The 15998-nt window shown below is 43.4% G+C and overlaps 1 protein-coding gene across 14 annotated transcripts in view; it reads left to right on the top strand.

Annotated features, from left to right (window-relative positions):
• GARNL3 (GTPase activating Rap/RanGAP domain like 3) overlaps positions 1 to 15998 on the top strand; it is a 158797-nt gene that overhangs the window by 55692 nt on the left and 87107 nt on the right. For all 14 annotated transcript variants that reach the window (XM_053561886.1, XM_053561963.1, XM_053561877.1 and 11 more), the window contains one exon: positions 14857 to 14931. In XM_053561886.1, the coding sequence (XP_053417861.1) occupies positions 14857 to 14931 (75 nt within the window). The remainder of the gene's footprint in view (positions 1 to 14856; positions 14932 to 15998) is intronic.

Raw genomic sequence — 15998 nt, 5'->3', positions numbered from 1 at the left:
AAAAATGTTTCCCATAATTTTCCCACACATTTCACTTTTTATTAATTTTGCCTAAAACATTATGTCTCTGTGATGCTTAGACCTAGACCTTTAGTCAAGAATGAATATTTTCTTCTGCTGTATCTTTGATTATTGCTGTTTTTTTCCCTTGAAACTTTTTTCTCTGTCCTCCATGAATGTCTTTCCTTTCTCTTTCATTTCATTTTATTTTGTTCCTTTTCATTCTACGTTTAGCATCTGAAGCGAAGATGTTACTGCTTTAGTTTTCTAAAATTAACATTTTGTTTTCCTCCTCCACTAAGGAATTTAATCCTACATTTGCATTTTGGGTCCTCTTTTATCTCACTCTGTTGCACAAGGTTTATACAGTATTGCCAAGAGATCATGCCTTCTATCTCCCTGAGGACAGCAATGGCCATTCTAAAACTTTATTTTGGTTTCATATAAAGATGAGCTAGAAGTATGCTTCTTTTCTTAGTTTTCAGGATCATGGGTAACAATTTGTCATAGCTATCATTTTGGGTTGCACAAAGGGGGGTTGGCCCCCTTTTTACAAAGTATTCAAACAAAAACAAAGAGCTATTCAGACCACGTGTTTTTCAATATCCAGAATGTATAACTCAGCTGTCATTGTCCATTTGGGACTGTAGCTCCTCTGAGCTAAACAGATGGATGGCTGGTAATAGTACAAATCTCCCCCATCAGGCAGGGCGTGTAGCTCAGTGGGTAGGGTATATTGAGGCTGATGGGTTCAGACCTGGCCTGGGCCAGCTAAAACAACAATGACAACAGCAACAACAACAAAAAAACCTCCTCATCAGTTTCCAGCATCCATTTGGTGTTTGTGCTGTGAAGCTCTGCTTGAGTGAGATTGGATGCTCTCCGGAGCTCAACTTTTTGCTGGTCTGAGTGGCTCTGGATTTATGTCTAACAGAGACTTGGTTGGAAGAGGCATGTTGAAGTAATGTTTGCTCAGCTCTTCATATAAGCTTGAGAAAATGCCAGCTGTCTAGACCAAAGAATAGGATGGAGATTATGAAGAGGGTAAATCACCCCAAGCCCCAACTACTACTTGGCGTGCTGGCAAAACTGTATCGCCAGCATGCTCTGCTTATCAGGACCCTCCCTGCCTGTCTCCCTACCTATGACGTTTAGCTTGTGAAGACTGTGTTCTCAAAGGTAGAATCTCTCTTCTTGGCCAGTGTTTTCTTGAAGTGAAAAAGAGGTGCTGGGATGGGTGAGGCCTCCTCAAAATGCTGGACCTATGCAGTCTGAGGCTGATTCCCAAGGTTTCATTGTTACTCTTCAGATAGACCTGTGTCTCTTAGCCAAAATGAGATGGTGGAGGGAAGATTAAAGTGTCCTTCAACCCATTGCAGTGACCCCAGATTTGCCTTGTTCCAGGAAACAAAGCCAGTCACCAAAAATGTTTCTCCTATCTTTTCCACTGGCCAAGTAGACAATAACCTGATACTTGGGCCATAGCACTGACAGTCAGTCACTCTTCAGACTCATGAATTATCATCTTTTGTGGTGAATCTTCACTGGTATTTTACTGGGAAGTTGAGAATTAGCTAGCAGATGCTATTTTAATTAGAAAACCAAGACAGGCTTGGTGCCTGTAACTCAAGCAACTAAGATACCAGCCACATACACCAGAGCTGGTGGGTTCAAATCCAGCCCCGGCCTGCCAAACAACAATGACAACTACAACCAAAAAATAGCCGGGCATTGTGGCAGGTGCCTGTAGTCCCAGCTACTTGGGAGGCGGAAGCAGGAGAATCGCTTAAGCCCATGAGTTGGAGGTTGCTGTGAGCTGTGATGCCACGGCACTCTACCCAGGACGACAGCTTGAGGGTCGGTCTCAAAAAAAAAAAAAAAAAGAAAGAAAAGAAAACCAAGGGCGGCGCCTGTGGCTCAGTCGGTAAGGCGCCGGCCCCATATACCGAGGGTGGCGGGTTCAAACCCGGCCCCGGCTGAACTGCAAACCAAAAAATAGCCGGGCGTTGTGGCGGGCGCCTGTAGTCCCAGCTACTCGGGAGGCTGAGGCAAGAGAATCGCTTAAGCCCAGGAGTTGGAGGTTGCTGTGAGCTGTGTGATGCCACGGCACTCTACCGAGGGCCATAAAGTGAGACTCTGTCTCTACAAAAAAAAAAAAAAAGAAAGAAAAGAAAACCAAGACAGACGTATTTTGAGATGGAGAGTTAGATGACGGCACTCACCTCACATTTCTCAGCAATATAGGTAGAAAGGTGAAGGTGTTTCTAGAGAGGTGACTTGTGACTGACAAGGTGGTAGCTATAATGGGAAGTGAAAAGGAATAGGCCAGAGGAATAGTGAAAAGGCATGGGTAGTGGTTGTGAGGATCTAGCCAAAGTTAAGTAGCCTGAGTTTGTTGCAGGCCGTGTCAAATGAAAACTCTTGTATGAACACAGAGAGTGATAGTTGGCCAAGGATGACCAAGTGACTTGACTTGGAGGCACGAGGAGTCGTCAGCGGCAATGTGTAAGATCTGTGGGTTGGTAAGTGCAGTATTACCTGGCTAACCACAGACCCCAGCCAGAACATGTACCAAAAAGAGCTGGGTATACATTCCAGCTGGGGATCTGTGGTGCCGCAGTGGTGCCAGTGGGGGGGAGAGGGGAGGTGCTGGGGGAGTCTTTGGACTGGGTGGCACAGCCATGGAGTCAGCAAGGTCATTAGATTTGGAAAGGCAGGCCATGAGCTCAGGCCATGAGACAAATCATAGTGATGGGTGTTGAGTTTGCTGAAGAGCTGATAAGAAAAGTCTGAGCTCAGATCCAAGGTCATAGTGGTCCAACAGCCAACATTTATCCTCCTGGCTAGAGGCTCATCTAACCCAGTGCTTTTACTTGCACAATGGCATGCTGCACTCCAGCTGCTCGGCCTCCCAAATCCTCTCCCTGTCTCCTGGGCACGGGCAGCATAGGCAGGAGGCGAAGAGTGGTGGGAAGAGAACACTTCCTCGGGTCCTCACACCTACTTGTTTGCTCCTCCCTGCAGGCAGCAGAAGTGAACCAAAGGAGCCCCAGGGACAGGGCCCAGAGCCGCACTCAGCAGGGAGGGGATGGCTCACCCTACCTGTGTGCGTGCCTCCCCACTCCCTCTTTCTGATGTAGACCATTTAAACTTTCTTTCTTTCTTCCCTTCTGCACAGTACTTTCTAAGGCGGGTGTGTACACGCCTGTGTGTCCGTGCCTGTGCCTGTGATTTGCAGATTTGCATATACCAGGTCAAATGGGTCTGCTTCCTTTTTTTTTTTTTCTTTTTTTTAGAGAGAGAATCTCTCTTTATCACTCTGGCTAGAGTGCAGTGGCACGACCATAGCTCACTGCAACCTCAAAGTCCTGGGCTCAAGCTATCCACCTGCCTCAGCCTCCACAGTAGCTGAGACTACAGGTACCTACCACCACGCCCAGCTAATTTTTCTATATTTGAGAGATAGTCTCATTTTTAGGCTGGTCTTGAACTCCTGAGGTCAAGGAAGCCTCCTGCCTTGGCCTCCCAGAGTGCTAAGATTACAGGAGTCAGCCACTAGGCCTGACCATATCTGCTTTCTTGACCAGTATTCACAGTTTAAAACAAACAAACAAACAAAAAAAACACACTTATTTATGTTGGAAATCTTTCTCAGAGGTCTTGTACATCTTCCAGTAGTAATTACATTACAGCAATGTGACCTTCCGCAGCTCCCCCAGCAGTCAGTCTCTCCAGCCTCTGCCCTCCCCCAGCACCCTGTCCTTGCTTCTGTTGTTATGGATTTAACCAGGTTGTGTTGGAATTTATCTGTTTCTATGTATGAGTATCTTGTGCTCACTAGAATTTGCAGTCCTTTAGAGCAGAGATCATGTTGCATTTATCTTTATAAGTCCAGCAGTTAGTATAGGTCCTGAAAAATAGGTACTCAGTAATGCCAGATGGATGAATGTTTAAACAGATCTTCCAGGAGTTTAAATGCAGTATTAAAGTGGTTTAATCGTACCAATATATATCACAGTACTACGTGTGTTGAGCACTCACCAAACCCGGGCACCATTCTGGGCTCATTACATGTTGTGCATTTTGGATCCTCTCCACAAATCTGTAAGTGGGTACCATCATTGTTCCCCTTTTAGAGACAGGGAGACGAAAATTTAGAGAGGAAAAATTAAGTGATTTTCCCAAGGTCACAAAGGTAAATGTGAAAGTGATAGTTGAACCTGGTCAAAACCCACACTTAGAACCACTCTTTTTGTTTTGAGGCAGGGGGTCTCTGTCACCCAGGCTGGAGTGCAGTACACAGTTTTAGGTCACTATAGCCTCAAACTCCTGGACTTAAGTGGTCATCTTGCCTCAGGCTCCCAAGGAGCAGGAATTACAGGCATGTGCCAGCACATGTGGCTATTTATTTATTTATTTATTTATTTTTGAGAATCTTGCTCTGCCAACCCAGCTAGAGTATAGTAGCATCATAGCTCACAGCAACCTTAAGCTCCTGGGCTCAAGCAATCCTTCCGCCTCAGCCTCCTGAGTGACGGGGACTACAGGCATGTGCCACCAAGCCAAATTTTCTAATTTTTTTTTGTAGTGATGGGGTCTTTCTCTTGCTCAGGCTGGTCTCAAACTCCTGACCTCAAGCAATTCTCCTGTCTTGGCCACTCAGAGTGGAGAATTACAGGATTATAGGCATGAGCCACTGCGCATGGCCTAAAATATTATTTTTAAAGATGTACTTTATGCAACATTTTTTAGTTATTTTTCTAAGTAAAAATATTGTTTCCATGAATTATGTTACCTGAATGCTAAGTATATCCAGTGCGTGCTAAACAGAAATCACAGAGAAGCCTGGCATGGATTTAGAATGGAAACAGAGCAATTATGTAGAGGAAAAAGAGCTTTTTGTTTTTGAGAATTGTGTATTTATGTTAATTTAAGAAAGATTCTCATTTAATTACTTACAATTTAAAACTAATCATATTTTTATTTATAGTCGTTAATAAATAGCATTTTAAGCTTCTTATTTAAAAATATAATTTTTTTAATTCTACAAATGAATATTATTGTTTAGATATTACTTTTTTCTAAATACAACATCTAATACATTGAAACTGTTCCTTGTTAAGTGAATTAGTTACACTTTCACTGGGATAAGAGTAGGCCTGTACTTGAGATGTTTAATCACTTGAACTTATATTATTCAGTGTATTTAACTAACTGAATAGGAAAATGATTTGATATTGGTCACCTACAGTTTCATGAATGTCCAACACGTCACAGTCCTGTCCAATAGAACTTTCTGCAATTATGGAAATGTTAATGTCTACGCTGTCCAGTTCAGTAGCTACATATAGCCATTGAGCACTGGAAATGTGACTACTGCAACTGAATGTTTTTTATTTTTATTAATTTAAAATTAAATCTAGGCTATGTGTGGTGGCTCATGCCTATAATCCCAGCACTCTGGGAGGCTAGGGCAGGAGAATTGCTTGAGCTCAGGAGTACCAGACCATCCTGAACAAGAGCAAGACCTCATCTCTAAAAATAGCCAGGCATTATTGTGGGCTCCTATAGTCCCAGCTACTTAGGAGGTTGTGGCAAGAAAATCGCTTGAACCCAAGAGTTTGAGGTTGCTGTGAGCTGTGACTCCACAGCCCTCTACCAAGAGTGACAAACTGAGACTCCATCTCAAAAAAATAAAGAAATAAATTAATTAAATTAAATTAAAGCTAAACAGAGATAGGATTGTATAAGAACTCCAAAGGAATCACCCACAGGGCCTGGCAGATACTAGCTGAACAGTCATTTAATTCGCTTTTCCCTTTTTCTCTCTCCTGGGCCCAGTCCTCTTCAGGATCTGATTATTTGGTATATGACAAAAGCAGAGATGTGAGACCAAATAAAGTAAAATAAAATAAAAATCCTCTCTTCTTAGCACTACCAATTATATGTTAACACCCTTTCCCTGAACGTCTCCATCAAAAGAAATGCCAAAGATCTCCTAGTTCTCCAAGGAAGCTCTGCCCTGCTGGCCCAGGAGTGAGCACTCACCCTGCACTTGTGCAGCTCTCATGTGAAGAACCAGGCCCTTCCCTTCCTCAGGAGACCCTCAGGGAAGGATCAGACCCTTCCCTTCCTCAGGAGACCCTCGGGGCCAAGGCCACTTTCATGGGGCAGTGGGCTGACAACTTTTTCAGTTTGACAACTAGTTATTGGTATAATCAGGTTTTTTTTTTTTTCTCTTCTTAAGACATCATATATGTTTTCCTAGAAAATTTTCCATTTCATTGTTTATTATATTTTTTTAAGAGACAGTCTCATTTTGTCGCCCTCGGTAGAGTGCCGGTGGCGTCACAGCTCACAGCAACCTCTAGCTCTTGGGCTTAGGCAATTCTCTTGCCTTAGCCTCCTGAGTAGCTGGGATTACAGGTGCCCACCACAGCACCCAGCTATTTTTTTGTTGCAGTTTGGCCAGGGCTGGGTTTGAACCCGCCACCCTTGGGTTTATGGGGCCAGCGCCCTACTTACTCACTGAGCCACAGGTGCCGCCCTCCATTTCATTATTTTGATGGTATTTGCATAGTTTCAGATAGTAGACTCTTAATCTCCTTAAAATCTCTTCTTGGTGATTGTATTTTTTTTTTTTTTTTTTTTTGTAGAGACAGAGTCTCACTTTATGGCCCTCAGTAGAGTGCCATGGCCTCACACAGCTCACAGCAACCTCCAACTCCTGGGCTTAAGCGATTCTCTTGCCTCAGCCTCCCGAGTAGCTGGGACTACAGGCGCCCGCCACAACGCCCAGCTATTTTTTGGTTGCAGTTTGGCCGGGGCCGGGTTTGAACCCGCCACCCTCGGTATATGGGGCTGGCGCCTTACCGACTGAGCCACAGGCACCGCCCAATTGTATTTTCTTTATCATCACTATATTTGTCTTTGTTCTTTACTTCTTAAAATCAGACTCGCCTGAGATCCGCTTGGATATTTTTATCAGTTCTACTATCTTTCTAATTCTGGAGTTTCTGCTCTGGTCTTTTGTTGATTCCTTTCCCCCTGCTTTTCTTGGGTTTATTTCATTGTTATTTTTGTATCTCCTAGAAGTTAATGTTTAGTTCAATGTCTTTATCCTTTCTTTTTTAATAAGAAAACATTTAAAAGCATTTAAAATATGAATTTTTCTATAAATATAGGATCTGTCACACTACATGTTTTGATGTGTACTCTTCCCATTGTTATTTGTGTCTAAATAGTATCCAATTGTACTATTCCTATTTGAGCCAAGAGTTTTTTTCAGGGGTGTGTGTGTGTATGTACGTATTTTTTAAGATGTAGCGTCTTGCTCTATTGCCCAGGCTGGAGTACAGTGGCTATCCATAGGTGCAATCATAGCGTACTATAGCTCCCAAACTCCTGGGCTCAAGAGATCCTCCTGCCTTAGCCTCCAAAAAGCAGCTTGGACTATAAGCACATGCCACTGTGGCCAGCTCAGATATGTACTTTTTAATTTTCAACTTTTTAAATCCTTTTGACAATAATTCTTTAGTTGCATTGCAGGAAGGAAGGGAGGAAGGGAAAAGAAAGAAAGAAAGAGAGAGAGAGAGAGAGAGAGAGAGAGAAAGAAAGAGAGAGAGAGAGAGAGGAAAGGAAAGAGAGGAGAGGAGAGGAGAGGGGAGGGGAGGGGAGGGGAGGGGAGGGGAGAGGAGAGGAGAGGAGAGGAGAGGAGAGGGAAGAGGAGAGGACCTGTAATCCTAGCACTTTGGGAGGATAAGACAGGAAGGTCACTTGAGGTCAGGCATTGAACCTTTATAAAAGGTTGCAGTGGCATCATCATAGCTCACTACAACCTCAAACTCCTGGCCTCAAGCAATCCTTCTGCCTCAGCTTCCTGAACAGTTAGGATGAAAGACAAGTACCACCATGCCGGGCTAATTAATGTTATATTTTTTTGTGGAGATAGGGTCTTGCTGAGTAGTCTAAGCTGTTCTCAAACTGCTGAGCTCAAGCGATCCTCCTGCTTCAGCCTCCCAAAGTGCTAGGATTACAGGGGTGAGCCACTACACCCAGCCTATAATAGTTTTAATTGCATGTTATTATTCATTATATAAATATTTATAGTTATCATATTTTGAGGATGAGCCGTTCTATATCCATGTAAAGTGACTTTTTCATTTGATGACTTTTTCTCCTAAGTTCTACTTTATGATTTATTGTTCTCTAACCATTTTCTTTTAATCCCAACTTACCAAGAATATTTATTATTTTGCCTTTCTTTTTTATTATTTTTAAGTTATATTTAGTATATGTCTCTTGCAGCTAGTTGGATTTCATTTTATTTATTTATTTATTTTTATTTATTTATTTTTTGAGACAGAGTCTCATTACATCACCCTCTGTAGAGTGCGGTGGCATCACAGCTCACAGCAACCTCAAACTCTTGGACTTAAGTGATTCTCTTGCCTCAGCCTCCCAAATAGCTGGCACTACAGGTACCTGCCACAACACCCAGCTATTTTTTTGTTATAGTTGTCATTGTTGTTTAGCAGGCCTGGGCCAGGTTCAAACCCATTAGCCCTGGGGCATGTGGCGAGTGCCCTTACCACTGAGCTATGGATATCAAGCCTGAATTTCATTTATTAATATGCTCCCAATCCTCAAGTCTTTTTTCTTTTGATAGGGGAATGTAACCCATTTATATTTATTAAGATGTCTGCACTGTTCTCACTGTTGACCTCTAGGAGGAGTTCTAAGCTACCCCTTATCCATTTCTTCATTTTATCTCTCCCCCTCACTCTATCCTTCAGGAGTGCCTATGTGGATTGATCAGATTAAAAAACATTTTACTAATCACTGAACTCCTGGGTAGAGAGCACACATGCAAAAGTCTCTTTTTGGACCCTTCTCCCAGAAGAATAACAATGTGCTCCTTGTCAAGAGGAGAACTTGCGAACTCCCTCTTATTTGCTAGCTTCAGACTGCCTTGTTCTCTACTTACTTTCCACACTGTTCAGGCTGATCTTCCTTTGCTAAGGGAGTTCTCTAGTTTGGGTCTATTTCACTAGCAGGAAATCTTGCTAGAGGGGGTTACTGGTCTAGGATTTGATTTGCTTATTCCTGCGTGACCACTTTCCTAACACCCTAGGCCAGTTTTTACACTTTTTCCCAGATATGTTCTCTATGTTTTTGATAATCATTGTCCTCTATTTCTCTCAAGCAGATATTCTAATTTTCTCTTTGGAGTCATTTTCTTTTTAGTTTCTAGTTCCTGGCTCACTGCGGTAACTGCATTTTAAAATCTAGGAATTATGTATGCATTTCATCTGAAAGTTGAGCACAGACTGTTCCATTTCATAGATCCAGTACACTCCCAAAGTATTACCATAATTGGAGATTTTCTAAATTTCCTGTGCTTTTTGTAGTAAATCATAGAATATTTTCTCTGATACTTCAGGTCAGTTTCCACATTTTAAATTATGAATTTGTCATAGGATCAGTGATTTTTCTCTTTATTTTTCCTAATAGGGTGGATTAGTTGGCTTAGACTGTCACGACACAGTGAAAACAAGTTTCTCCCTGACTTTAGCCAGGTATACTAAGTGGGTGGTGACTCTGCCCCACACATTCAGGCCCAAGATGAATCCACTGTCTTCAGTAGGGGCTTCTAATGTCTTCTGGTCATGGAGTTCTAACTAGCAGAGAAGGAAAAAGCACATGGGAGAGGCACCCTCCTCTCCATAATGCCAACCAAGACCTTGGCCCCCCTGCAAGTGGAGAGAGTTAAGTCAAATAGCCACCTCCAGGGGGAGAGTGTTGACCTTGTGTACAGTTACAATTCTGTTATTGGGGCAGATGGCACAAGTGGATTTTGGTGGCAGCTAGAGCTCTGTACTATGTAGGATGAACTGAGGAGAGAGCGTCTAGGCTGTGCAGTATGGATGTTTAGATGGGTTCTGATAGAGGTCACATCATTCCCTTCCAACAAAGGGAAGAGTTTAGAGTTTCTGTAGTTTAATCATCCAGATCAGAGGTTCATGAGGAGTAACAGAAAACAGATAATAGTGACAGCTGCCTGGAAATCAGCTTCTCTACTGTGTCAAAGGGATTTTTTTCCCCTACAGCATTAGTTTTCTCATCCCTGGGTCACGGTCTCCTTTCACAGCAGCTGGTGGAGCAGTCTTCATTAAACCCCAGCCGGCATGGCCCCTCTGCTCTAGTGAGCAAGCTGTGTGAGCTAGCTGTGGGTTGGGGCGCCAAGTGACCACTCTGTGTGCCAGCCCCACATGTGACAAGTAGGACCTCCTGCCTACCCCCCGCCCGCCTCAGGCAGGCCCTTCCAGCAGAAGCTCAGAGGCGTTAGTTTGAATATACATAGTTGAAGTTCCTACTCAGGCTGACTGTCCCTGGCATGTAGTGACTCAGGTTATGTGGCCTGTCCTTCACTTCGGTCTTCCCTTCATGACAAAGCTAATGGAGTTTCTTTGACATGTCTTGCATGAGTAATGAACCTTTTCTGATTTCCAGGGCTGGCATAGGCTTTACCCCTCTTTTTATAGTCCTTTAGTCATTTTCAATAGGAATTTGGTTATTCACATATTTCTTGTTCATAAATAGTTAATGAGCATCAGTACTGCTTCAAAACAAGTGTGGTTGCTGCCTTCATGGAGCTGATGGGGAACAAAGGGAGTGCCGAGGGGAGTATCACAGAGAGAAATGTAAATCCCTCTCCACGGGAGGCTCCAAGAACTTCCATGGGATGGGATCATCATCCCAGGCAGGGGGCAGAGCAGGTGTCTGGGAGCAGTGGGGACATCAGTGGCACTGCAGCATGAGGAGGATTCCTTAAGGGAGGTGGGAGAGGCCCACCAAGCTAAGGAGTACCCTTCATGTGCCCTCTGGGGAAGAAGTGGAGGTGCTGGGGTAGAGGCGGGGTTGTGGGATACCCAGGCTGCGGGCTGAGGAGTGGGCTGGAGAGGAGCAGCACCAGGCAGGTCAGGAGGTAGTCATGGGCACCCAGGTGAGAGATGACAGTGACTTGAATGCACATGTGATGGGAAGATGTACAGTTGATGGAGTCAGATGTGTTAGCCTGAGATCTGTCTTTATCAATTTCAGGATCATGAGTTCAGAGGAGCTAAATTCCTTCTTACCATTATATTAGACGTGTCCTTTCTTTCTTCTGGAACTTTTTTTTTTTTTTTTTTGAGACAGAGTCTTACTATGTCTCCCTCGGTAGAGTGCCGTGGCATTACAGCTCACAGTAACCTCAAACTCCTGGGCTCAAGCGATTATCTTGTCTCAGCCTCCCAAGTAACTGGGACTACAGACGTCTGCCACAACACCTGGCTATTTTTTGTTGCAGTTGTCATTGTTGTCTAGCAGGCCAGGCCAGGTTCCAACCCGCCAGTCTCGGTGTATGTGGCTGGTGCCATAACCACTGTGCTACAGGCGCCGAGACTCTTCTGGAACTTTTAAAGCAAGGCAAGCAATATGCTTTTTGTTCCAATCTCAACAAACGGAAAGGGTATTATTGCCTATGCCTGGCATAAAACACTGGAGTGGATGTGCCTTCCCCACTGTGTATATACCTCTGTCAGGCGTTATTAATGGATTATAGTGTTCTTCCCTAGCTAAGTCCAGATGTGATCTCAGAATGTTTCTCTCAAAGCCCTTTAGGCAGCCTATACCAATAACACTCAACTCAAAACCTGTTTTGTTTTGTAGCCCCTCTTTCAACAGTGAGTGGAAATCCACAAGCAAAAAGCCATTTGCACTAAATCTCCTGCACTTCCCCTGTGAAAATGTCAATGACCTTAGGAGGCCTAAATTTATCTTGCTCTTGTGCTTTAGAGCAAGTTAGAGAACAGTCCTCAAAATCAACTTCATTGCAAAGTTCCAGGGTCCCCAAGAACCTCAGTTTTGGTAGTTTGCTGGAAGGACTCACAGAACTCACTGCGATCTGTTAAACTCACTTATGATTTATCATGGAAAAAGAATATGCATTAGAATCAATCAAAGAAAGCCAGTTGTGGTAGCTCATTCCTGTAATGCTAGCACTCTGGGAAGCTGAGGCAGGAGGATTGCTTGAGATCAGGAGTTGGAGACCAGCCTTAGCCAAGAGCAAGAGCATCTCTACAAAAAATAGAAAAATTAGCCAAGCATGGTGGCACATACCTGTAGTCCAAGCTACATGGAAGTCTGAGGCAGGAGAATCACTTGAGCTGAGAAGTTTGAAGTTGCAGTGAGATATGGTGATACCATTACACTCCAGTCCGGGCAACAGAACGAGACCCTATGTCAAAAATAAAATAAAACCAAGGGAAGAGATGCATGAGGTGGAGTCCAAAAGGGTTCCAGATGTAGAGCTTCCATTTGTCCATTCCCAATGGAGTGACAGTGTTCACTGGTCCTGGCAATGATGTGTGACAATACGCCCCAAGTATTGCCAGCCAGAGAAGCTCACCTGAGCTGAAGTTTTTAGTGGGCCTTGACCCTGTAGACATCAGACCCCATGGCTGACCTTAACCAAGAGCCCTGCCAGAGGGAGAGCTGATACCATGCAATCCAAAGCCCCTATCGCAAATCACATTATTGCTATCCAGCAAGGCTCAGCATCCCTCAAACAGACACGCATGCAGGATGTTCCTGGGGCTTAGAGCTACCTACCAAGAGCCAAGGGCAAAGGCCAGACCTCTGTTAGGGCAAGGTAAAATTCATGCCCACACAGCCTCAATAGTTCATCCTTGCATTTTTTTTTTTAATTTTATTTATTTATTTTTTTGTGTGTGTGACAGAGTCTCCTTATGTTGCCCTCAGTAGAGTGCTATGGTGTCACAGCTCACAGCAACCTCAAACTCTTAGGCTTAAGTGATTTTCTTGCCTCGGCCTCCCAAGTAGCTGGGACTACAGGGACCCACCACAACACCTGGCTATTTTGTTGTTGTTGTTGTAGTTGTCAATGTTGTTTAGTTGGCCTGGGCCGGGCTTGAACATGCCAGCCTCGGTGTATGTGGGTGCCCTATTCACTGAGCTACGGGAGCTGAGCCAGGCATTTATTTTTAGAAATTACTTTGCAGGAGAAAGATGAAGTATAAAACTGGGTCTTGTGATGGAACAGCCCTGGAGGATGGCTAGGTAGGGTTGACTAGATGAGGATGGGCTTCCAGGGTCAGGCTGCCTTTGTTCCCAAGCAGCTCTTCCTGTATTTACCAGCTACATGACTTTAGCTGGTTGTTTTACCTTTCATGCCTCAGTTTCCTCATTCATAAAGGAGACTAGTAATGGTACCTCCCTTGTGTTGTTGTTATGAGCATTAAATGAGATAATGCATGTTAAGGGCAGAAGAGCACACAGCATGTAGAAGCACTTGATAAATACAAGATGCTATTATATTTCTCAAGGAAAAAAACACATCAATCTTTCCCAAACAATTTTCTTGAGAAAATTTGTGGGCGTTTTTCCCTGAAATTTTCCTATTAATTTTCATACTTTCTTTTTTTTTTTACATATTTTTATTATTATTATTAAATCATAGTTGTGTACATTAATGCGATCATGGGGCACCATACACTGGTTTTATAGACCGTTTGACACATTTTCATCACACTGGTTAACATAGTCTTCCTGGTATTTTCTTAGTTATTGTGTTACGACATTTACATTCTACATTTACTAAGTTTCACATATACCCTTGTAAGATGCACCGCAGGTGTAATCCCACCAATCACCCTCCCTCCACCCACCTCCCCCTCCCTCCCTTTCCTTTCCCCCTTCCCCCTATTCTTAGGTTATAACTGGGTTATAGCTTTCATGTGAAAGCTATAAATTAGTTTCATAGTAGGGCTGAGTACATTGGATATTTTTTCTTCCATTCTTGAGATACTTTACTAAGAAGAATATGTTCCAGCTCCATCCATGTAAACATAAAAGAGGTAAAGTCTCCATCTTTCTTTAAGGCTGCATAATATTCCATTCATACTTTCGTATCTTTTAAACACCAGTGAAAATATGAATTAACAATCTTCCTAAGAAATCCTGTTTCTGTTTTGGTGGGTCAGTCCTGAGTTAAAGAGGTGAGAACTGCCCCTTAGGGCAAGTGTGTTCTGAAGAGTCTGGGAGATGGAAATTGTGGGCTGATCTTTGGTGCAAATTGCAAGTTGATTTAAAAAGTTAAAAAAAGATGTGTCGTTTTTTTCCCTAGTTGCTACTGAGAAATCTAGAAGGAGAAAATAAGTTAAATCTTAAGTCAATAATTTTAGGACTGATATGACAAGCCTTGATCTTTTCACTCACCTCTTTATAGCATCAAACTCCTTGGGGACTATTTATAAGCATTGCCTTGCCAGAGCTAAAACATAGTCTACCTGGGAAGGGGCTAATTGGCCTTTTAGAAACTGATTAAAACTGAATGAAGCATAAGAGCTTTCTCTGATGGTAGCAGAGCCTTGGGTTCATGCCAGCCACTAATTGTTCTTTAGGCTTTCCCATGAAGGCAGTTGAACTTGAGACTTGGCTTTTGGTCTTGCCATCTGTGAGCTGCCACTTGTCCACATGTGATATGTATTAAGATTGTTTTTCCAGGGAGCATCACATTAATGTTCATACTATTGGAATATGTTCAAATTTAGACGTGATGCCCTTGTTTTCCACTCTCTGGGGTTGAATGTTCCACATTCTTCTGCTCCTAAGGACAGGGGGTGCCGAATGTATGAGGACTTGGCTGACAGAGCTCTGAAAAGACGGTTAGATCCTGAGCAGGGCTCACCAGTCGGTGTCATAGATGTGGCTTCCTTACAGGAAGGTGAGTACAGGCAGATGGTGCACTGCAAATGGTGACTTGCTACCTAACTGAACATTTTTTTCCCCTAGCTTATTTCCAGTGATGCTGATGGAGCCATCCAAAGGGCTGGGAGATTCAGAGTGGAAAATGGCTCTTCAGATGAGGTAAGGAAGCCTCCCCAGTGCCTGTAATGTCACCAGGCACAGAATCACAGTGCTTGTGATATAGCAGTGATATAGCATGTTCTTCACTGCCATGAAAGGCTTATCCAGATAGAGTCCTGGAAGGAGTAAATGGAGCTTCTCAGAGCTTTGCTTAAAGCAGATGGAAGGGAAATGCCAGCATTCTGGCTTGGAAGAATAGGGCGACACATGCCCTTTAAAAGATCTGTGTTAAAACTAGGTAGACACTGCAGGTGCGGTGCAGCTGACAAGGGGACATGTGAAACTTAGTAAATGTAGAATATAAATGTCTTAACACAATAACTAAGAAAATGCCAGGAAGGCTATGTTAACCAGTGTGACGAAAATGTGTCAAATGGTCTATAAAACCAGTGTATGGTACCACATGATCACATTAATGTACACAACTATGATTTAATAATAAAAAATAAAATAAAAAACTAGGTAGACACATGGAGGTATTCTGCCTGTGATGGGATGAAAGACAATCTAGTACCCTTTATGGATGGCCCCCAGGATCCCAACTCTTCCTTTGCCAGCATGGGCATCCAACCAGTGCCAGGGTGCATGATGAAGACGCAGATAATTATTGCAAGTACAAAGTGTCATCTTTGTTCCAAAGAGAGACCAGGAAGTTGCCAATACCACCTACCCCTCTTTGGCCCGTGCCTTCTCTGTGGGCTCTCTTGCTGCAGGCCACAGGGACTTGATTTGCTTTTCTCATTATTCAGAACTGCCTCTGGCTGTTTTATCTTTGGGATTTACCCTCCAAAACTTCAGAGTGTGGTAGAAGCTCCTCAGCCTTTTATTTCTTTGCTACCTCTTTGCTCAGTAGCTCATCAGGGGGCTTTAGCACTCCCAACTTTGGAGGCAGACAAGCCTGGGTTCAAGCTCAAGCGCCCCTACCTCCCATTTATGTGATCCTGGGCAAGTAACCCAGCCTTCCTCAGTCCCCATCTCTTCATCTGTAAATTAGAAACGGTTTTAGCCCTGACAGAGGTTTAATAACCAGAATCCACAAAGAACTCAACTGTATTAGCAAGAAAAGA

Source organism: Nycticebus coucang, chromosome 2 (genome assembly GCF_027406575.1).
Source record: "Nycticebus coucang isolate mNycCou1 chromosome 2, mNycCou1.pri, whole genome shotgun sequence".
In the NCBI taxonomy this organism is placed as follows: Eukaryota; Metazoa; Chordata; class Mammalia; order Primates; family Lorisidae; genus Nycticebus; species Nycticebus coucang.
Note: the sequence above shows the minus strand (reverse complement) of the source record. Positions and strands in the feature narration are given on the sequence as shown.